A 22,581-nucleotide genomic window follows, 5' to 3' on the forward strand; every position below is an offset into this window, starting at 1 on the left:
TCAGCAGGTTCGAGACTTCGTCCGCGAGGAAGTTGCCCGCCAACTTTCCTTAATGCCTTTTACTCACGAGCCTACCACCCGTCTGCCCACCCCGCTCCGCACTGTTATTTCGGAGGAGGTTGCCCACGCTGTTCCCCTTGCGCCCGCGAGCCGCCTCCATCCAGCCCTGTTCACTACGCGCGTGCATCGGAGCCTGTGGCCGCTCCTGTCGCCTATGCGCAAGCCGTGCAGCCTGTAGCCGCGCCCCTCACGTATGCTGACGTTCTGCGTAGGCTTCCGCAACCACCTTACACTACGCACTCGCAGCCCACGCAACCGCCTGTCTATCCTTCCACTTGGGCAGCACCGACAATCGCCAATCCATGGAGGACGCCTGATAATCGACCGATTTGCTACGCCTGCTGCACTCCTGGACACGTCGCCCGCTATTGCCGCCGTCGCCCCCAAACTTTCGGCGACCGTGCCCGGTCGTCGCAAGCCGGAAGCCAGCCCTTCCTCCAATACGTTCCTGGCCCATCACCGCGCGATGCCCCTACTCACCGCCCTGACTTCCAGCCGCAGCGCTCACCATCTCCTCGGCGGCGATCGCCGTCCCCCATGCGTCGCCGGCCCGGACCTTCCGACCAGGAAAACTAAACGCCGCAGTTCAAGAGGCAAGAACTGCGCCATCTCCGAACTGTCCAAGCCCTCACTCCTCCCCAACTAATGTGGTCGCCATAACTGTTGAAGGTGTTCGTACTTTTGCCCTTGTGGACACCGGCGCCGCCGTTTCTGTCATAGCCGCTAATCTCTGCCGTGTATTACGAAAGGTAACGACGCCGCTTTCGGGACTGTCGCTCCACACCGCAAGCGCGCAGCAAGTGACGCCTCTCGCAGCCTGCACTGCAAGAGTAGTCATTGAAGGCAATCTGTACATCGTTGAGTTCATTGTCCTTTCTGCCTGTTCGCATGACGTCATCCTCGGGTGGGACTTCCTATCCCGCCATAATGCCGTCATCGACTGCGCACGCGCCGAAGTTGAGTTTTCCCCATTGTGTGACGCCCCATTACTTGACGCTCTTCATCAGCCGCCCAAGCTGCTCGTTCGTGAGGATACCGACATTCCGCCTGGCACTTTCGCACTGGTCCCTGTTTCCTGCAACGCCCACACCGACGCTACAGTCTTTTTCACGCCGTCCGATGTCTTCACGAGTCGTAGAGCTCTGCCGCTACCTTTCGCAACGATTGACATCGCAGCCGGCAGCAGCAATATATTCGTCTTGAATCCGCTCTCTGCACCTGTCACGCTGCTTGCAGGCGAATGTCTAGGCCGCGTGGAAGATCTCGACTCTTCGTCTTTGGTTGACGTCCCGGATGACTGCTGCGACCCACCAAATGCCCTGTCGGCACTCGGGGAGTCATCCAGTGATATATTTTCCAGTGCAATCGCCGATACCCTCACCCCTGCCGAACACGCTGACCTACTTGCTCTTCTGCACGAGTTCCGGAATTCTTTCGATGTGTCGCAACCTCAACTGGGCCGCACGTCGCAAGTACAACATTACGTCGACACCGGTTTACACCAGCCGCTGCGTCAAAGACCATACCGCGTCTCCGCTGAAGAGCGCCGCGTCATTAACAACCAAGTCGAAGACATGCTTCGTAGAGACGTTATTCGACCATCGCACAGTCCCTGGGCGTCTCCTGTCGTACTGGTGCGTAAGAAAGATGGATCTATCCGGTTTTGCGTGGACTACCGTCGTTTGAATAAGATAACCCGCAAGGACGTCTATCCTTTGCCGCGCATTGACGACGCCATTGACACCCTTCACGGAGCAGAATTCTTCTCGTCACTGGACTTGCGGTCTGGCTATTGGCAAGTTCCTATGGCTGAAGCCGATCGCCAGAAGACTGCGTTTATTACACCTGATGGCCTATACGAGTTTAACGTCATGCCCTTTGGACTTTGTAACGCGCCTGCTACGTTTGAACGACTTATGGATAATACGCTACGTGGTCTAAAGTGGTCTATGTGCATGTGTTACCTCGACGATGTCGTGGTTTTCTCCCATGATTTCCCTACACACCTCCGTCGCCTCAGGCACGTTTTGACTTGTCTGACCAACGCTGGCCTTCAGCTTAACCTCAAGAAATGCCGCTTCGCTGCCCGGGAGCTCGTCATCTTAGGCCACATCGTGTCCAAACAGGGCGTATTACCTGACCCTGCAAAACTTCGTGCAGTCGCGGAATTCCCTAAGCCCACGACCATGAAGGAACTTCGAAGTTTTGTAGGTATATGCTCCTATTTCCGGCGCTTTGTTCGCAATTTTGCATCCATCATGTCACCGTTAACTCAGCTTCTTCGCGGCGACGTGAACCTCTCCTCCTGGTCCTCTGCATGTGACGTAGCCTTCGCTACACTGCGCCGCCTGCTCACTTCCCCACCTATTCTTCGTCACTTCGATCCGACGGCTCCTACCGAAATACACACAGACGCCAGTGGGGTCGGGCTTGGCGCTGTCCTCGCTCAACGAAAGCCCGGCTATTCCGAATACGTCGTCGCCTACGCTAGTCGCACGCTGACGAAAGCCGAAACGAATTACAGCGTGACTGAAAAAGAGTGTTTGGCTCTGGTGTGGGCGCTTGGAAAGTTCCGGCCGTACTTATACGGCCGCCCGTTCGATCTAGTAACCGATCACCACGCGCTTTGCTGGCTCGCCACGTTGAAGGACCCTTCTGGCCGCCTAGCGCGATGGGCACTTCGCATCCAGGAGTACGACATTCGCGTCGTATACCGCTGCGGACGCAAACACTCTGACGCTGACGCCCTCTCCCGCTCACCTTTACCGCCAGATCCAGCGTGCGCAACCACATGCGTCCACCCCTTGTCATCTCTCGATCTCGACTCCATTGCCACCGAACAACGTCGTGACCCGTGGATCGCTTCTCTTCTTGATTATCTATGTGGAACATCCACCATTCCTGTATCTCGATCCCTCCGTCGTCAAGCTTCCCATTTCACCATCCGCGATCAACTGCTTCATCGCCGCAACTACGCTGCCGATGGCCGCCGATGGCTACTGGTCATTCCACGCAGCTTGCGATCACAAGTATGCGCCTCTCTTCACGACGATCCGCAATGTGGCCATGCCGGGGTGTTCAAGACATACGAGCGCCTTCGCCATCGCTATTACTGGCGCGGCATGTACAATTTTGTGCGGAAATTCGTGCAGTGCTGTCCTGACTGCCAACGACGCAAATCGACACCTTTACGTGCGACCGGCGCATTGCAGCCGCTTCCATGCCCTGCCAAGCCATTTGATCGCGTCGGCGTTGACCTCTACGGTCCCCTTCCAATGACCGCAGATGGCAACCGGTGGATTATCGTGGCTGTCGACCACCTGACACGCTACGCCGAAACTGCCGCTTTGCCTAGCGCTACCGCTCGGGATGTCGCCTCTTTCATTTTACGTCACTTTATCCTTCGACATGGCGCCCCTCGAGAGCTCCTTAGTGACAGAGGCCGCGCTTTTCTCTCCGAGGTCGTCGAAGCTCTGCTCTCGGAATGCCACGTCATTCATCGGACAACCACAGCATACCACCCGCAGACTAACGGGCTCACGGAACGGTTTAACCGCACCCTGGGTGATATGCTCTCGATGTACGTCGCATCTGACCATAGCAACTGGGACCGTGTTCTCCCTTATGTAACATTCGCATACAACACCGCGATACAAACAACTACCGGATTTTCGCCTTTCTTTCTCCTTTACGGACGCGAGCCTTCACATACTATTGACACCCTACTTCCCTACCGTCCTGATGCTTCCGAGTGTCCACCTGTCTCCGAAGCTGCTCGACAAGCCGAAGAGTGCCGCCAGCTCGCCCGCACGTTTACCTCGCAAGAGCAGCAGCGACAGAAAGAAAACCGCAGCACTTCACTTCCAGACCCTAGCTATGCCCCAGGGTCTCTCGTATGGCTCTCTGTCCCATACCAGACTCCGGGACTCTCCTCGAAGCTCGTTCCAAGGTACGAGGGCCCTTACACCATCTTGGAGAAAACCTCTCCAGTTAATTTTCTTATCAAGCCAGTTTCTCGATCGGATGACATGCGCCGGCGTGGACGTGACATCGTCCATGTTTCCCGCCTCAAGCCGTACCATGAGCCTCTACCTGAAACTTCTTAGGTCGCCAGGATGGCTCCTTTTTCAGCGGGGGCGATTGTGAAGAAGAAGATGCGCCTCCATCCAGCAGCATCGCCAACGCTCGGCTCGCTCGGCTCGTGTTTCGGATCGCCGCTGTGCCTCTGGACGCTTCTTCTCGCTTGCTTGCCGCTGACGACCATTACGTCTTTCAACGACCAATAAACCTCTTCACATTATTATTATTATTATTATTATTATTATTATTATTATTATTATTGGCTCCCAGTCGGGATGCATGTTTGCTATGCTCCTGCCCGTTTTTCGGTAAGCAGCAATTTATCCGCTGTGAAAATTGCTCTAAACGTGTTCATGCGAAGTGTGTAACCAGGCCTGATGAAGAGCTGCAACTTCTGAAGTCTGGATCGCGCTCATGTTGCTGCAATTTATGTGATCTGAGCCGTGCTGCTGGTAAGCCTAGCGAAGACAACTCGGCGGCGTGCAGCGATGAGCATTGCAGCTCTCAAACCGGTTCCCTCTCCGGGTGGCGATCTCGCCGGGATGCGCCGTAGAGCACTGCACGGGCCGGATATTACGGCCCGGGCCCGGCCCGTGCCCGCTTTATGAAGCCCGAGCCCAGCCCGGACCCGTGGTTCCAAGCGCGGGCCCGGCCCGGGCCCGGGCGTACATGACCGAACCCAGCCCGAGCCCGGCCCCGGCCCGTGGTTCCAAGCCCGGGCCTGGGCGTACTTGACCGTACACAGCCCGAGCCCGGCCCGGGCCCGTCATACCAAGCCCGGGCCCGGCCCGGGCCCGGGCGTTCATTACTAAACTAATCCAGGGCGCGCTTGTTCATGATGAGACCCGACCCGGGCCCGCTAGAGGATATTAGTTGATGATGATTATTAATGATGCCGTGCGCTTTGTAGCGGGCGATCGGACGGAAAATCCGGTGTTTACATGCATCGAAATGTTGCTTTGCCTGCGGTCGTAGCTCAGCGGTTAATCTGTTTCGCTGTTAAGTACTAGGACGCGGGTGCGATTCCCGCGGCCACGGCGGCCGCAATTTGATGGGGGCGAACTGCAAGAAGACCCGTCTATATACTTATCTTTAGGCGCACGTTAGAGAACTCAAGGTGGTCGAAATTAATCCGGTGCCACTACGACGTGCCTCGTAATCATATCGTCGTTTTGGCACGTAATACCAAGGAATATAAATGAAATGTACCGTATGTGTCAACCTAGAATAAAAGACGCGTGTTTATAAGGAAACCCACCACGATGTACTTGTTACTTTGACAAAGTCTGGTCCAGCAGAAGAAACGTTAGGGAAAATATACAGTTCCAATATATACCTATACTGGTGGAAAAAAAAGTGCACTTCAACTGTTTTTCTATTTTTATTGCTAAGCTTTACTAAGAGCCAGCTCTTTGCACGTGTCACTTCAGCTTGGCACAGTATACCTTAGACCATGCAATGCCTAACATTCGCGTGTGCTCGAAGGCCCGACTTACCGAGTCCGGCCCGGCCCGCAGCCTCAAGACCGGACCCGGCCCAGGCCCGCCGCTCCAAGCCCGGGCCCGGCCCGGGCCCGCACTCTCACGCCCGAGCCCAGCCCGGGCCCGCCGAAAAACCCTTCGGACGGCCCGGGCTTTCGGGCTGGCCCGGGCCCGTGCAGTGCTCTACTGCGCCGCCTCCTCCTCGACGCTTTGGAGGGAATCTCGTTCCTCAGCGACGAGGTATCCCAACTACGCGAAGAAAACGAGCGCCTCCGTAAGGATCATTCCCGCGGTGTTGAACCACAAGCCCGCGTGGTCGCCTCCCTTCGTGCAGAGGTCCGCTTCCTGCGTGAGGAGCTGACGCGCCGCACGGCCGGAGTGGCAGTGAAGGCACCTGTGATCCCCCCAGCGCATGTGATCGTTGACCGATCAGTGACTTCCGAGCAACCTGCCTGCTCTGAACAACCTCTCTCCAAAACTCTTTCATCTTCGAATTCGCCGCCAGCTGACGTAGACACGTCCGAGCGTGGCAGTGTGATGCCTGCGACAGCCTCTTATGCAGCGGTGACTGAGGGGGAAAGAAAGAAGAAACCCGCCTCGTTTGGAGCTATGACAACATCGAATATATCTGTAGCTCAACGGCCACAACGGCCACAACGGCCAAAGGCCATTTTTGTTACGAAGCTGAGCGCGGACACCACTGCTGCTGACATAAAAAAACATATTGCTTCATTCAATCTGTCTCCCATCTCCTGTCGGCGACTTCAAACCAAATTTCAGTCCTATTCTTCGTTCTACATCGAAGTCGACAAGGAAACACTACAACGCCTGGATGACCCTTCGATGTGGCCTCTCGGATGCCTCTTCAAGCCATTTCGTGGGGAGCTGCGCGATGACATACTTCATCCCTCTGAGCAAGTGACTGGAATCGAAAGTGCCGTGTAACGTAGACATTCATTTTGAAGCACAAAGCTTATAAGCGCACATAAAACGAGGACCGAAGATATAAAAACTTGACAGGACAGCGCTGTCCTGTCAAGTTCTTATATCTTCGGTCCTCGTTTTATGTGCGCTTATAAGCTTTGTGCTTCAAAATGAATGTTCACCAACTAGCCCATCTCACCGTCTTGCTGTAACGTAGACATATTCTACCAAAATGATCGTGGTCTACGTACCAAAACACGCGAGTTTTTCTCTAATGTTCTTTCGTCTTCTTTTCCTATTATTGCTATTTCTGAAACCTGGCTAGGCACGGAAATTCCCTCATCTGACTTTTTTCCCCCTACCTACACTACCTTCCGCAGTGACCGAGATTTCAGTGAAACCAAACAGAAAGGCGCTGGCGTGCTGATTGCCATTGACAATTCACTGAAATCCGTTAGACGGAAAGACCTAGAAACTATCGAAGAATCCATTTGGCTAGAAACCAACCTTGAGCGCAGTGAAGAATTGTTGATTGGATGTTTCTATTTACCGCCCAGCATGTCCCCTGCCTCGTTTCATGATGTCATGTCTTCCATTGAACTTGTGGTAACTTCTCATAGTGGGCACAGAATTATTTTTCTTGTGGATTTCAATGCACCTGGAATTGACTGGAGCACGCTTACCTTTTATCATTACAATCATTTCACAGAGAAAAAGTGCAGCCTGCTCTTGGACTTTCTGGCGTTTAATTCCCTACTGCAATATAACTCAGTCATCAATTCCAGTGGCAACGTCTTAGACCTGTGTGTGTCAAACGATCAACCCCTTGAAGTTTCCCGCTCCGACATCTCTCTTGTACGTCCTGACAAATTCCACCCACCACTTAACGCAAGATTATCCGCATCAGCCGAAACAACGAGCTTCAGCAGTTACGTAAACAAATCTCCGAGATTTGCCTTCAAGCGAGGTGATTACACGGGCCTCTATCATCACTTGTCCACCGTTGAGTGGCCACAGGTTACTGACAAACCAAATGTTGATGAGCAGGTTGATCGGTTTACGGAGCTTGTACTGAGCAGCATGCGTAATTTTATTCCCCAATATACACCTAAACAACGTAAATATCCCCACTGGTTCTCATCTGAACTTATCAGTGCACTGAAGCGCAAAGGTAACGCACACAGGAAAACTAAATGTTCTCCATCCAGCGAGTGGAAGGAAGAGTTCAGCTTCTTTCGAACTCTCGCTAAACGCCTATATAAACGGGATCATAGTTCGTATATTGAATTCTTAGAAAAAAGCGCCTCTGACAGGCCGGCTGAGTATTGGAAGTATGTACGTAAACGGTCTCGCGAAAGCGGAGAGTCCTTCAGACTACTGGACTCAAATGGGGCAGAAGTGCATGCCATCGCTGACTGTTTTGCCAAGCATTTCTCATCCGTTTATAAGGCCTCAGACTCTAGCACTGATATCAGACAACAGCCCAAGGCGGTTAGCTCATCCAGTGCTTTTTCGTTGGATGAAAATCTTATCAGCGAATGCATAAAGCGCTTAAAACCATCCTTGTCATGTGGGCCAGATGGCATCCCCTCCACCATACTAAAAGCTTATGGTAGTATATTTGTCCCAGTACTGACTACGATATTCAATAACTGCCTGGACACTTCCACATTTCCTAGCATGTGGAAAACTGCTCGTGTTTTTCCAGTATTGAAGTCGGGCTCTAAAACAGATGCTTCTAATTATCGCCCGATTTCTCTAGTATGTGCCACATCAAATATCTTCGAGCTGGCTCTTCACAACATGTTATCTCTTAGTGTGAAAAACTCATTGATTCCTAATCAACATGGTTTTCTCGCTGGCCGCTCAACTACCACAAATCTTGCTAGTTTCATAACGCAGATCTCCACACCTATTTCTCTGAGAGGACAGGTTGACGTAATTTACTGTGACCTGAGCAAGGCTTTTGACGTAGTCAGCCACACACTGATTATGGTTAAACTTGCGCACGTAGATGTTGACTTGTCAGCTGTGAATCTCCTGCAGAGCTATCTGCTCAATAGATATTGTTATGTAGCCGTAAATGGCCAAACGTCTTCTTTGTATAAAGTGACTAGTGGGTTCCCTCAAGGGTCGGTATTAGACCCACTCCTATTTTTAATTTACGTTAATGATGTTTCTTTTGCCATTCGTAATTCTTCTTTCCTCTTGTATGCCGATGACATCAAGATTTTTAAGGAAATTCATTCAGTTAACGACTGTCGCTTGCTGCAGTCAGACTTGCGCTCTTTTTCCAAATGGTGCAACGGTAATAACCTTTCTCTGAATACCTCGAAGACAAAATTCATGTCTATCACTCGCAAAACATCTAGCGTGTCATTTCAATACTCTGTCAATTCTGTTTGCTTATGCAAGGTTTATGAGATCAGTGATCTTGGTGTTGTTGTTGACAGCGCGTTAAACTTTTCTGCTCACGTTAAGCGTGCTGCTATGCGGGGCCTTCGTTCTCTCGTATGTGTTTGTAGAATATCTCGAGAATTCAGGTCTCCCATGGGCCTACACAAATTCTACACGGCAATATGTCTTCCGCAACTTGAGTATGCGTCCGTGATATGGAATGGCATTGCTCAATCCAGCGGTAACACCATTGAACGCGTCCAGAAAAAAATTCCTCAGCATATATAACCATCGCTTTGCTAAAAATGACTCTGGATCTCGTTCAAATACTGCTGAATTATTATCACTGCCATCACTTCACTGCCGACGAAATCGCTCTGATCTCTTATTTCTTTACAAGCTAGTCCAGGGTATCATATCCTGCCCTGTACTTCTCAATTGTGTAAATTTTCGAATTCCGCGTAAGTTTTTTTTTTCTTTATTTGTTTCCATTGTAAACATCGTTACACAATGGCAGGGGCTAAGATAAAAGCTGCTATAGGCAGCTTGGGAAGCCTTTAGCCCCTGGTGCTATATGGTGGCAGCAGGTGGCGGAAATGGAATATGTGACGTGATTGAGTATTTAAATCAGGATGGCATCTACAGTGAACGACATCAATTACACAGTCAAGCAGAAAATTACAAAACAATGTAAAGTACGCAGTCATTAGTACAGGTAAGGAAAGAATAGATTATCGTACAATGTGATTTGACAACATGGTAACACTATTCTTACAGTATACACTTCTTACAGTTTGCGGTAACTTTGAACAACAGGAAAAATATTCTACAAAAAATGTCCGACATTTCAACAGAAGGGCTCAACAAACATGTTCAACAAGTGTTCAACAAAAAATGTCCAAAAAAAAAGAAATCTATGAAACTGACTGCATAATCGATACTAGTTGAGACCGTGTTATGTTTGAGGTTAGAAATCCAGCATTTTCAAGTGCATTCAGCAATCTCGGTAATCTATTTTTCATCATTTGCAGGCCATAATTTGTTCTTGATATTGGTACAAACCATAGTTCACCGTAACGGGTGGCATAGGTAGTTGTATTTTTATGTAGACAGGCTATTTCGTTGAATGCGCTATTTTCCAAGTTTACATTGGAGTGCCATACGCGAAGCAGGAAACGATTGTATAAGGAATAGATAGTGGGGATGTTGTACTGCATGAAGAGGTGCTCAGTGTGATGTTGGTATGATACATTTGCTATAATACGTATTATCTTCTTCTGTAATAGATGTATTTTTTTAAGGTTAGGTTCAGTTGTGGTGCCCCACACGAGGTGTGCATAGTTGATGTGAGTTGCAAATAGCGAGTGATAGATTAATAGTTTTACAGATGTGGGTAGATGATATCTATTCCTATTAAGCATTCCTGTGATACCAGAGAGAACCAGAGAGAACAGGCTGTTTCATGTACCCGCCTACTTCTTCCAACACTCTACCGTTCACAGAATACAAACTCTCTAGAATGTTAATTTTCTTGATCTTGACGCTTTTCATAGTCCACAATCATTGTTTTATCCGAGCTTTGCACTGTTTTGACATAGTGTGGCACAATGTGCAAAGTCTTCCCTTCTCAGTCTTTCCACATAGTTGTATATATGCAATCTATTTTTTTATTCTCCGTCAATATTTCTCTTGTTGTCTTATTTTACTCCTCCCCTTTTCTGTTCATTTCTCTTTGTCGACGTGTTTTTGCTCTTTTTATTTCTGAAAACTGTGTGTATTGTATTGTTTATTTTTATTGTTTTTTTGCGTGCGCCTGCACGAAGACCTTACGGTTGTTCCTGGGCACGTTAAATAAATGATTGAATATTATTATTATTATTATTATTATTATTATTATTATTGTTGTTGTTGTTGTTGTTGTTGTTGTTGTTGTTGCTGTTGTTGAAGATGCGTGGGCCTTTTTAGTCGCGATGCCTAAATGGGGACATGAAATGATCCGTAGGGAGCTGCATGGGAGGGAAATTTTCGCGGTCAAGAGGCAGGCGTGGTTATAACGCATCGTCATCTGGAGTATTGCTCTGTAGCCGCCAAAGGTAAACACGTCATCGTGGCTTGTCTTACCTTGTTAGCGCCTTATATAAAGAACGCGTAGCTTGCAGTAAAGACTCATTTGTTTCTGCGCTGAACCACATGATTGCGTTGAACTGGCGAAGAATTAGTAGGTACACAGGAAAGAAGGAATGAGAATTCTGCGACAAAAGGTGTGTGCAGCTTTTTGTCCCGTTAATAAGTCATGCTTCGAAGCCCCGAAGTTCTGTAACTTCTCTTTTTCTATTTTCTTTAATATCAGCGGTACATTGTGAGTTACAGACTACAACAAGAAATATTTCGTGCTAGGCCGCGTCACCAACCACCTCTCACCTTCTGTTGTTTGACGAGCACTCGAGCGCTCTATGAACATTCACACACTTTAAATATTGAGTAGTCTGAAACAAAAGATGGTCGTTTGTTATTCTGAACCAAGCAAACAAGGTCGATTGTCACCCGACGTTCCTACAAAAGGCACTCAGTGTGAACAAAACATTTATTTTGTGTTTTCAGGTGACAGAACGTTTGCATGCTGGACCGCTCGCCGGCTTAGCAGGAAGTAGCAATCGTGGATGAAGTGACGTCCCAATCTATGGCTAATGTGCACCGAAGACTGTAGGAGTACCAAACTGCTCTTCGGAGTTTCTAGCGCACCCATCGTTTTTCAGGCTGTGATGATGAAGGCGTTCGTATGCATTCCAAGTTTAGAGTGCTTTATAGCAGGAGCCCCAAACACCCGGGCAGCATGCGGCCCGCTGACCTTTCGCTACCGGCCCGCGGCCCACACACGACTTTCTTCGTCCTATGCTTTTTATTGTCTTTTTAATAAATATGCATGAGCTACTCAAACATGACTGGTGCGAAGCATTTTTTGAGTGAGGTACCCCATGCTGTCACCATGTCTTGAAGCATAACCGTGGAACAAAAACTGTATTATCTCAGCATCGGCGTGCCGATGATCCTGCTCGTTTTGGAGATCAATGTCAATATTCTTCTCGAATCATGACGCAAAGTGCCCTTCAGGAATGGCCCATGCATGAGATATGGGAAAGGCCTTCTTTCAATTGGCTAACATTTTGTTCAAGCCCCCACCCCCCTCCCCTTCGTTTCAACCTCCTTCACTGTCTCTGCCCTTGCGAGGCTAAATTGCGGGACTGCGACCTGCTATTTGAGGTGAGTTTGAGATCGTCGCTATGCAGTCTCGAGCTGTAACATAGCAAACCGTAGCGAAACAGCCACAAATATCTTGAAAACAATATACAAATGAGCCCACTATCACACTCAGAGAAAAAAAAATCTACATATTTCTCGATTCATTCGTGTATCTCGGTCAAAAAGCGCCGGATAAAGAATTTTTTCGACAGCGGCAAACAAACAAACCAACGCATTCAGAACGTTCGGGAACCGGCAAACATCGCTGAACAGAGCTTGTTTTTGCAAGCTTGCTGCGGGATTGTGACGTCTAGGAAAGTTTCCAAAAGCAAAAAATTCACTACAGCAGTTGTCACATTTAGTAGCTCTAGAATCCATGTGACTCAGCTGGGACGCGTCAACTTCTGACCTCGCGGCTGTTCTCTTTCACGAAATGTCGGACGCAAAGTATAAAACGCACAATGAAAAGTCAGCATGCACAACCAAACCGAAGAAAACAATGCCACCAACTTTCAGTGCATTTGTTTTGGTACCGATTGCTCCATCTAGGCGAGGTTTGCTCCTTATGACTCTTATGAGCACCTGCTCAGTTTTCACAGTTGCGCACACTTCCGCCTAGATGGCCGTGCATGGTTCAAGGCTTTGACGAAGAATCGCAGCCTTGTCAGTATATAAAAGCCCACTGCCCGCATAGTGGTCTCTTGGTGGTGCTCCTCACATCCAACTAGTTTTACTTTGTTGATTTTAGGAGCTCTACCAGATCCATGATGCTGTCATGGTGCACACGGCGGGCGTTAAAACATTAAAACATTCGGCGAATGTATGTTCAAGAAAGGCAATGAATTTGAACAGGGTCGGAGATGGATACAAAAGGCCCCCGTAATCACACTGTTGAGTGAACTGCGCGATAGCGCTTTCGGCTTCTTCTTGTGAAGTCAACAAGTCGTTTTCGCAAGCAGAACAGCGCAACGGCATGAAACATTTTCTGGCAACATACCCGCTTATGTAATGTCTGCGGTCACTTCTGGCGGACACATATGCTGCATGATCACTCTCATGTGTCACGACATCGTCCAACATGTCATCTTCACTGCCTACAAATTGCATGATTCACCTAGTGCATGGGTGAAGCACGGGTTCTGCGGTGGTGGTAGCGGATACAGTCCTCGGGACAAAAGGGAGCCGGCGCGCTGTGGTTTTGCTCTTTAGCCGCCGTTGAGAGATTTGAAAGCGAAGCAGGCGCCAATGACGCAAAGAAAAAAGAAAGAAGAAAGAAAAAAAAAGAGAAAAGCGCGCCTACAACAAGGCGATCATAGACGCACACGTAGGACACAAATATTTGTTTCCATCATTTACTTTGGCTTAGGTCGGCCATGAACGCAGCGTAAATTTTCGTTATTATATATTATTTACGATGCAGTCGAGCTCAATATGATTTGCAACACGAGAGAGCGTGGCCTCACGAGTTTAATGATTGCGCAAGGCTTCAACTTGCTTCATTTCTGTAATTAATATTATTTTCTTATTTGGGAACATCCCCCAGTGAGAGAACAGCGTTTAGTTGTAGAAATAAGGGCTAGTGGAAGGAATGCAAAATATTTAAACTCGTGAGGCCACACGCTCCCGTGTTGCAAGTCATATTGAGCGCGACTGTGCATGTTCGCAAAACCAGTTGTACAAGAATATTATATTTGAATCCACAATATCAACACGTTCACCAGTTTACGTACACCTCGTGATCGTTTTATTAAAGCTACCAGCCAAATAGCATTTGCTATAGTGTCAGGAGGAACTGTTAAAGCACAGACAGAACATCGCTCCTTTTGCGGTATTCAAACCTTCGCCGTTTCCCGCCGACCGAAGGTTGTTTTCTTTCATTTTTCCTTGCGCAGTGAGCCAGCGGCCGGCAACCGGAAGCAGCGTATCAGAACACGCAGGCCGAGTCTCGTATTCGCAAAAATCTCGGAGGCCATACTTGACGTTTTTGTTGAATCCCGCGGGATGGCGCTTCAAATAACTATGCTCACTGTGAAATTTTTTATTTTACTTCTCAGTCTGCGTTACTTTTTGTAGCAATACGTAGCAACTGAAGCTACTTTTAAGAAAGAAAGAAAAACCAATACAGCTATAAAGGGTGACACTACGAATAAAAACCCGCCCTCTACAGCTGCGATTTGAACCTGGGCCTTTTGAGTGGGAAGCGGGAATTGTACCCCTGCACCAGCTTCGCGGAGCCGCGCGCAGCTCTTTAAACGACGGCACATTGCAGACTACCGATCGCAGCGCTACAGGCGGATTGACCCTGTTTGGGCTTCACTTTCTATACATTGGTGCTGCGGCCGTTCCGAGCACTCCCCTGTTCTAATACACTCTACCCGTACGAAGCTTCTCTGCCTTCACATTAGCGTTTTAAAAACACATCAGGCATCCCGCGCATGTGCGTCTCATTATCTTCTCTCCTTTTCTGCTTTTCATTGTACCCTCCGTGCGACACACTATAGAACTACAGGAGCGACGATAGCACGCGCAAACAGAGAAACAGAAGCACCGCTTATCGCTCGTACTTGCGACTGTGCCGCCGCATCCTTCTTTGTAGTACGCATTGTCAAGCTCGCTTGAGTCATGATATTAAAAAGCGCAAATTACAAGAGACAGTTTAAGGCAGAAAGAAACACGTAAAAACATGGGACGGTGAAACAACGACAGACACAGAGCTGAACAAACAACCACTGGTTTGCTGCTGGGAAATGCAGCTTATACCGAAGCTTTGCGCAGAAGAGCAACAAAAACACAGTATCGGTGCCGAGATAGAAAAGCAATCATAATATTACACGCGTCGGCAAAACAAGCCGTCACATTTTCAACAAGTAACTAATTTCACTGTTATGCTAGGAAGATCGAATGTGCACTGACGCAAGAGTTTTCGTGCGCATAAATGCACCTGGAGTAGCATGTCGGGCGAATAGCCAGCAATGTAAACCAACTCTGCAGTATTTTACGCGTGAAGCAAAACAAGGTCAAGGTTTATTTTTGGTGCTGTGCAAGACAAAGTTTATAATAAGAGCCACCAGCATTTGCAGCCTGCCTTATGCGTCAGTTCATGCGTCGAGTTTAGCTTAGCGCCGCGAAAAAAAAAAACATCTGTGAATGACAGAGCAGCGAAAGCGGTATATAATAATAATAATAATAATAATAATAATAATAATAATAATAATAATAATAATAATAATGACTGTCGAGCCCTTACCTCCCGAAACGAATACATGATTATGAGAGACGCCATAGCTCAGGAAATGACGGCCACGTGGGGTTCCTTAACGTTAACCTACTTTAAGCCCACCGACCATTCTGGCTTCATGGAAATGTGGCCGATCGCGTACAGGCTTCTATCTCGCGACCTTTCGGTGAGCAGCCGAGCACCATAACCACGCAGTAGCCCACAGCGGCAAAGAAGCGAAATCCAAACTTGCTCCAAGCAAAGCATATTTCACGCAAAGCATCAGCGATGAGCACAGGCGTCGAAATCTGATATTGGGTGAAACGCGTCAGCGCTTTATGTATCATCATCGCCTTCACCATGACTGATAACTGAATAAAAACACGATAAACCGTTAGGGAATCGGCGAAACTTCAGAAGGTTCCGGTACAAGGAGGCGCGTCTTGTATACCTATACCATATACACCCAGCTGCTTGGCCGCCAGTCTGAAAGTGCGGCTGGACATCACGTGGTTCATAGTGCCACACCCGCTCCTTTCTTTCTGTTTTATGTCAACGCCCCCTTACACGCATTACTACTGCCTTGCGCAAACCGCGCCAGAATGTCTGGGAACGTTCCAGATTACTTTGGGACAACCTGTTAGACTTGAGCGCGGAAACGCAAACAGCTGAGTCTTTTCTGGACCTAACGCGGCCACCAGCGATAAGGCTGGAATGTTCGACGTCGCATGTCGCATAAATGCCGACGCGCCTTAGCGATGAGCAGTTTATCGACGGCCGGCGCTCTGTTCGCCGCTATCAGTGTACGGTGTGTATTTCTGTTGTTTGACTTCCCATTTCTCGGTCACAAGTTCGGCCAAATAAAGAGTTTCATCTCGGACACGCCGACTGCTGCCTTCGTCGATGTCACGACCCCGTGATGATATGCTAGTACAGCCTAAGTGCTGCTTCCGGGGAGGTGGAAAGGTGTTCCGCTGTCGCCGTGGCTAAAAAAATCGGTCCGACACCGATGGTGTTTGTCGCCCGGTTTTAAATGCGGAGCATTTCTTAGTCGCACCTGCGGTGTCGGCGGCGCCGTCCACACCCCCACTGCGCATGCTCGGCTCGTCTCGTGCCGGCAGCAAGCCTCTCCTCTCCCTTCCTCCCTCCTCTCCCTCGAACGCGGGCGGTGTGTATACAGGCGGCGGAGCGCGCGTTCGGAATTCAGTCAAGGATGTCTTTACTTGGCTTTTGCTTGACTTGACGCTTCAGGACAGCCTCGATTCGGGCTTCTCGAAGGAGCGGGCGCACACTTTTGCCGAGCTCACGCAACTACCCCGTTTGAGCCGTCGGACATACCCTCCCCCAAATCCCTCCCTTACCCACTCCCAACAAATCCTATAGAGACGTCTCCAGACCCCCACTCTTCCTTCCCCTCAGCTGTTGTCCCACTACTGTGGCACTTCCCCTGAATGTACCCTGTGTGGCGAACCTCACGCCACCCTTTCTCATATTCTTTTCGGCTGCCCTGCGGATCCTCCCCCGCGGGGACAGCCTGCCATCTCCAGCTGGGAGGACTGGGAGGTCTTGCTCTCGTCTGGGGACCCGGCGTTGCAACTTGTTGCGGTGACACGGGCTGCCGATGTCATCGCGGTGAGAGGCATGACCGTGTAGGCGTGGCGTGGGACCGCGCAGTGGTCCTGGGACCCGGGAGGTCCAAACACACTTGCTAATAAAGCTTTTCTCTCTCTCTTGCTTGGCTCAAGTAGATGCGATGAAAGCAACACTACCTTCAATCAGCGTCCCACCACATGTTGAAGGCAACGTTACCCCACCCTCACCGTCGTCGGCGTCAACAACAGCAAGCAACGCAGAAGACAAGGCTGCGAAGAGACGAGCATACGACGCTGTACGCAAGCGTTTGAAGCGAGCTGCGGACCCGGAACTTCGTGCACGCTGGAGCCGTTCAAGTCGTACTTGGTGTGCGCATCGTGTAACAATTAAGCATTTCCAAAGCATACCCAATTACGCAACATTCACGCGATACCCCCACCACTCTGCGACGCATTTACTCGAGTTCCCCCCGTGGAAGATGCGGGCGATTTTTTTTTCGTCCGCTTAGGCGACGAAGCGCGCCTTTTGTAAACAGGATATTATTTCGTACGTTACGGCGCACTGCCTCTAGACAGTTTATACCGAGTACCTGACTGAGAGTATACTTGTGAACATAATCGCGTGCATTCATGCTCGCGGATAGTTTGTCCATGCCAGCTGTTTTCGTCGCGACATGTTGACCAGTGTTATATCAGGGCTCCCAACCCAAACTTCCTTGCTTCGACAAGGCATTCAAGCTGGTATAACGTCTGACACAACCAGCGTTAACATCCATAGACTGTCTGACGCAACCAGCGTCAACACCAGCTGATGCAACGAGGCCAGAGTCTCATGCAACCCCCGGCAACTCCTGCGATGCGTCTGACGCAACCGACGGAAATTTCTCACGCAACGTGCGGCAAGCCCTCTCCTCTACGGGTCCGATTCCAGCCAGCGACCAACGGCGGTTCCTGATTGGAGGCTTCGAACTAATGGCTGATGCAAGCGATCGCCCAGGGCTATAAAAGAACCAAGGTGCGCGGAGAGAGGGTCAGCGAACGAAGAAATCTCGGGTCGTCGTCGCACCTCTGTGCGAACCCAATAAGCTGTCGGCCCCAGTGCCGAATATATAACGCCTCTGTTTATATGTACATAAACTTTGCCTTAACTCACCGTCGCCTTGACCGCTCCGTCTATCAGCTCTGCGCGGATGCAGCCGCAAGATGAGACACCCGATACCCAACACCAGGCATATTTCTCTGTCACTTGATGGATTAAGCGACAACCGGATATATAACACTGGACGAACCTGTCTTTAAAGCTCCCCCAAATGGAGAGGTGGAAGAGTAGAACAAGCGGTGAACTCTCTCACATTACAGGAGTGGAACACTCTTTTCAATTGCGAAGCATTTCTTAGCGAAGCAAAGACACTTTGAGCGTTTATATCTATCTATCTATCTATCTATCTATCTATCTATCTATCTATCTATCTATCTATCTATCTATCTATCTATCTATCTATCTATCTATCTATCTATCTATCTATCTATCTATCTATCTATCTATCTATCTATCTATCTATCTATCTATCTATCTATCTATGTAGCCGCCTACGTCTGAGTGCTCTCGTGATCATTTCAACTTAGTAGAGGCCAAAATTGGCATGGGAGGGTAAGAGTTTGACGAATATGACTGTCTGGTCATGACATAAAAAACGTACGTCGTCAAACGCTTTCCTCCAGCCACATGGGGCACATACCCGTATACCACGGACTGCAGTATGCGGGTTTGCGCCCCAGGTGATTCACAGTTTATATCTCTCCAGGAATGGCGAGAACGGAAATTGGTAATTTAAATGCCTGAGCTTTAGGAAAAAGCGACATCGGCAGTGCTGATCCGGTAAATGCAAAGAATAAAAACCTGGATCCCAGCAGGAATCAAACCCAAGCGTTCTGAGCGGCAGTGAGATATTCTACCGCAAAGCCACGTCAGACCTTGCAAATGCTTTGGAAAAAGACCCTATACAGGCGTAATGTCAGTGCAACATCAGTTGTGGTTGCAGTGTTGGCTATCTGATTGTATAACAAAGCAATAAACGTTACATATGCATTAGGAAAAATTTACCGCAAAATGACACACGGACGAGAAGGGAGGACACAACACGTGCGCACGTGTTGTGTCCTCCCTTCTCGTCCTTGAGTCATTTTGCTCTAAAAATTTTTTCCCAATGTCTTACCAACAAGGCCGAATTTCTCCCCTTTTACATATGCACTCCTATGATGGAGGTGTCATGCCGGGTTAACGTCAATTGTGGTTGCAGTGTTGGCTTCGTTTTTCTTTTCAAAATGACATTTGTATTACTATGATTGAGCAAGCAATATGAAGCGTTGCTCGACCCCGGAGAACATTCTAACGAAAGTTATGCATGATATTCACATCATTGCACCATAAAGTGCACTTCATTTCAGTAATGCTGGGATCTGTGTTCTAACGTGAGTGCTGACGTTACGTCTGACCACACGTTACCCTTTAAACGCCAGTGTAGTCGACGTTCCTGGTAAGTCCACGATGTGCTCACAACTACTACACTTACAACGATTCACCTCGCAACGCTTGGCTCAAAAGCAAAAAAATTCTTGAAAGCCATTACCGACAAATTTTTGCCAGGCGGCGTGAACACACCCTTTCACTCTTCGTCACTCGTAGAGAGAGTAGAAAGAGACCCACCAGATTATCGAAGCTCTTTAACTTTCACTGCAAGTGTTCCAGTTGTTAGGCGGTGGGCTAGTTGGAGCTGTGAGACTTTTCAGTTATTCGAGCATAGGAAAATTCACAAAGCTATAAAGTACCGCGGGGCAACCAAAACGGGCGCTTTCTGTTTGCTTTCTTCTTTTTCTTTCTTTGCTCAAACCCTGCAAATTCGTGAAAAGTGCGACCATGTGTGTGTTGTGCGCAGAGACTGCAGTGAACTGCACCAAGACTGTGAAATTACTCCTCTGTCATGAAGATTCTCAGAACCTGTACCTGCGCAGTTGGGAGGTTGCGTCCAACGAATAGAAAGAAGTGGCAGCTCTTAATAAAGCGTTCTTTCGACAAACTCTGCGCGAAAACATCAGCGGTCGCGAAATGCGAGCCCGAAGTCGCATCAACACCCCACATTTCTTCATTGCAACGGCGTCGGATATGCGCAGCGCGCATACCTGCGCAATGCTCTCGGGCTTCCCAAATCTTTCCGCATCATCTGCCGCTTCTCTTTCACTTCGCGCCTCTTTCACCACTGCGAGCGACGGAGCATTCAAAGCTGGGGAAAAAAACGGGCCGCGGGCACGGAAGAGGAAAGCGCGCCAGCGAGCAAGCAGCCGCGGAGCGCGGACCAATGGGGAGCTCGGACTCGGCGTCTAAGCCTCGTTCAATCCATCGCTCGAAAGGAGGCGTCGCAGAACGGCCGCTCTCAGGGCAGCTTGGGGTGGCATCCGCAGCAGCTGCGAGCGATGTCGGGAATCCGTGTCCCGCGGCCCCCTCGCTAGATAGGACGAGATCGACGACTCTTCGCACCGCATTCGCCGTCGCGTAGGAAACCTGACATCGGCAGCAGGTGCGTCCGTTCTGGTGCTGGCCGCTCGTCGTCCTCACCGCTCGCAGTAGTGGCGCGTTTGCTGATTGACTTCTCGCGGGAGTCCGGCCAGCACGTTGTGCGGGCGTCTTTCTTCCCTTCGATCAAGCAAGCAAAAGAGGGAGCACGAAGAGGAAGTGCGAGTTTTCGAGTGCCCGATGCTTCACAGGTAACTTTTTTTTCCTGCTCTGGTGTCTGCGCCAAGCGTGTACTCCGAACGACCGCCTAGAACCGGCGGAAAGCTGTTAAAACCTCGAAGAATGTGCGTTGTTCCTAGCGAACGGCGAGAAGAGGTCAAGGTCAACATTGGTAAATAAGTTGTACGCAACGCTTGTTTGCTTGTACACTACAGTTTGTTGTCATTGGTGAAATTAAACGACATTATATCTGGAACGCTGGAGGTACGTAAGAGAAATTATCTGTAATGAGCGTTCACGTGAGAGCACTTGTAACTACTTCTCGAAGAATTCAGCAGCAAGCCCGGTGCATATTTTGACAAGGCATCCATTTCGCTGACACGTTTATCTGGCGCCTTCTCTGAATCTCGGTGCTGTGTAACACATCGAGAGCATAATCAGACCTCTGCGTCTCTTCAAAGACGATTTGCTCACTGGGTCCAACATCACAAATGTGGTAAAAACGGTGTTGCTACTGTTCCAGCAGACAAGTCATCTCACTCGTTTCAGAAGTCATAGGTGTCTCGGGATTCAGCAGCAGTGGAGGAAACTTGCTCCATAAAAGTACACCGATGCAAGCGTGTCATCTCTTCACCTGAAGACAGAGCAGCTGTCGGCTTCTTTTCTGTTGCGCGCAAGTTCGCCGATTATGTGTCGCGGATTCAACATGAACACAGTGGAGATGGTGGCGCATATCTGACATCATCCATCTACGTCACCTTCTCTCATTTGGGAACACAAAGTGTGTTCTTGGAATTTCACGAAGAAGCGCCACTCTGTCACGAACAGAGGTTACATTTTGGCTAAAGCGTGAACGAATGTGCCAAGTACCATCATGATTGGGATGCGGACATTGATTAGCAACCTCGGCATGATGGGCAAAGTCACTAAAGGTGAGCACCCACGTTCCATTGCGTTTATTCATTGCTGCTCTCAACGAGCTCATTCAATCTTCGAAAGCTTTCAGCTTTTTCGAGCAGTCTCGTGAAGATTGCGAGCTAGTGCACGCAGTGACGCCACATGATACGTTTACATGCATTTTGACTAGATCTTCTTCCTAAGACTTCTTTTCTGCTCTGGTAGCCCACTTGCAAAAACGTGAACACAATTAAAGTGGTACACAGCACGAGCGCTGTACGTACGACTGAGTTTAGTTCGATGAAAATAAAACCGCAGTTGCACGGGTGCACGTCACAGTGCCGCTGAACAGGGAGATATTCTTTGAATATAAACTATGCTGTCTATATGGTGTTCGTTCTATGCAATTCGTTTGACACTCCTTGCGTTTTTCGCCATGCGGAAACCATCATTCTGACTTTATGTCCCATTTTACCCAGCAAGCAACCCTATTCACGGCGCAAACTTTTCTAGTACACCAGTCTTGTTCCATGTGTTTTCCAAGTCAAGTTCAACTAGCTCAAGTTCTGGGACCGTTTTCTATGATATATCATCTTTCCTTGAGCGCGTGGCTGAAAAGCCGGATGTTAATATCTTCGGTACCAGAGGGTAATCTGATCGTGTGTGTAGTCACGCCAGACTACGTTCGCAGTATCGGGAGCAGTTATATAGCTTTATGCCGTAGGAAACTCCCGTGAAGTAGTGATCATACTCAAAATTTCGCATTCAGAGTATTGGTTATAATAGTAAACTATGACCCAGTAAAATGCTTACAGGTTTCTCCGTCTCTCCAGCACTGCCTATCTGACTGCCTACGCGTGGTACCAGCTACGTGATGGCACATAATGGCCTTGTGTAACACGTAGCATTCAAAAAGAAAATAAGTTGTCTAGATAAAAATAATGAAGCTGCATGTTCTTAGAA

The 22,581-nt window shown here is 49.0% G+C and overlaps 1 protein-coding gene across 3 annotated transcripts in view; it reads left to right on the forward strand.

Moving 5' to 3' along the window:
- Positions 1-20,331: 20,331 nt before the first annotated feature.
- Positions 20,332-22,581, forward strand: part of LOC119375883 (Kv channel-interacting protein 4) — a 380,219-nt gene continuing 377,969 nt past the window's right edge. Inside the window, exon 1 of one of the 3 annotated variants that reach the window (XM_049411313.1) lies at positions 20,332-21,653. Coding sequence is in view for 1 of the 3 variants with exons in the window: in XM_037645918.2 (XP_037501846.1) it covers positions 21,596-21,653 (58 nt within the window). In the remaining 2 variants the exon portion in view is untranslated. The remainder of the gene's footprint in view (positions 21,654-22,581) is intronic. The other 2 variants (XM_049411314.1, XM_037645918.2) reach the window with 2 other exon arrangements.

The sequence above is a fragment of the Rhipicephalus sanguineus genome, unplaced genomic scaffold (genome assembly GCF_013339695.2).
Source record: "Rhipicephalus sanguineus isolate Rsan-2018 unplaced genomic scaffold, BIME_Rsan_1.4 Seq10031, whole genome shotgun sequence".
Classification (NCBI taxonomy): domain Eukaryota; kingdom Metazoa; phylum Arthropoda; class Arachnida; order Ixodida; family Ixodidae; genus Rhipicephalus; species Rhipicephalus sanguineus.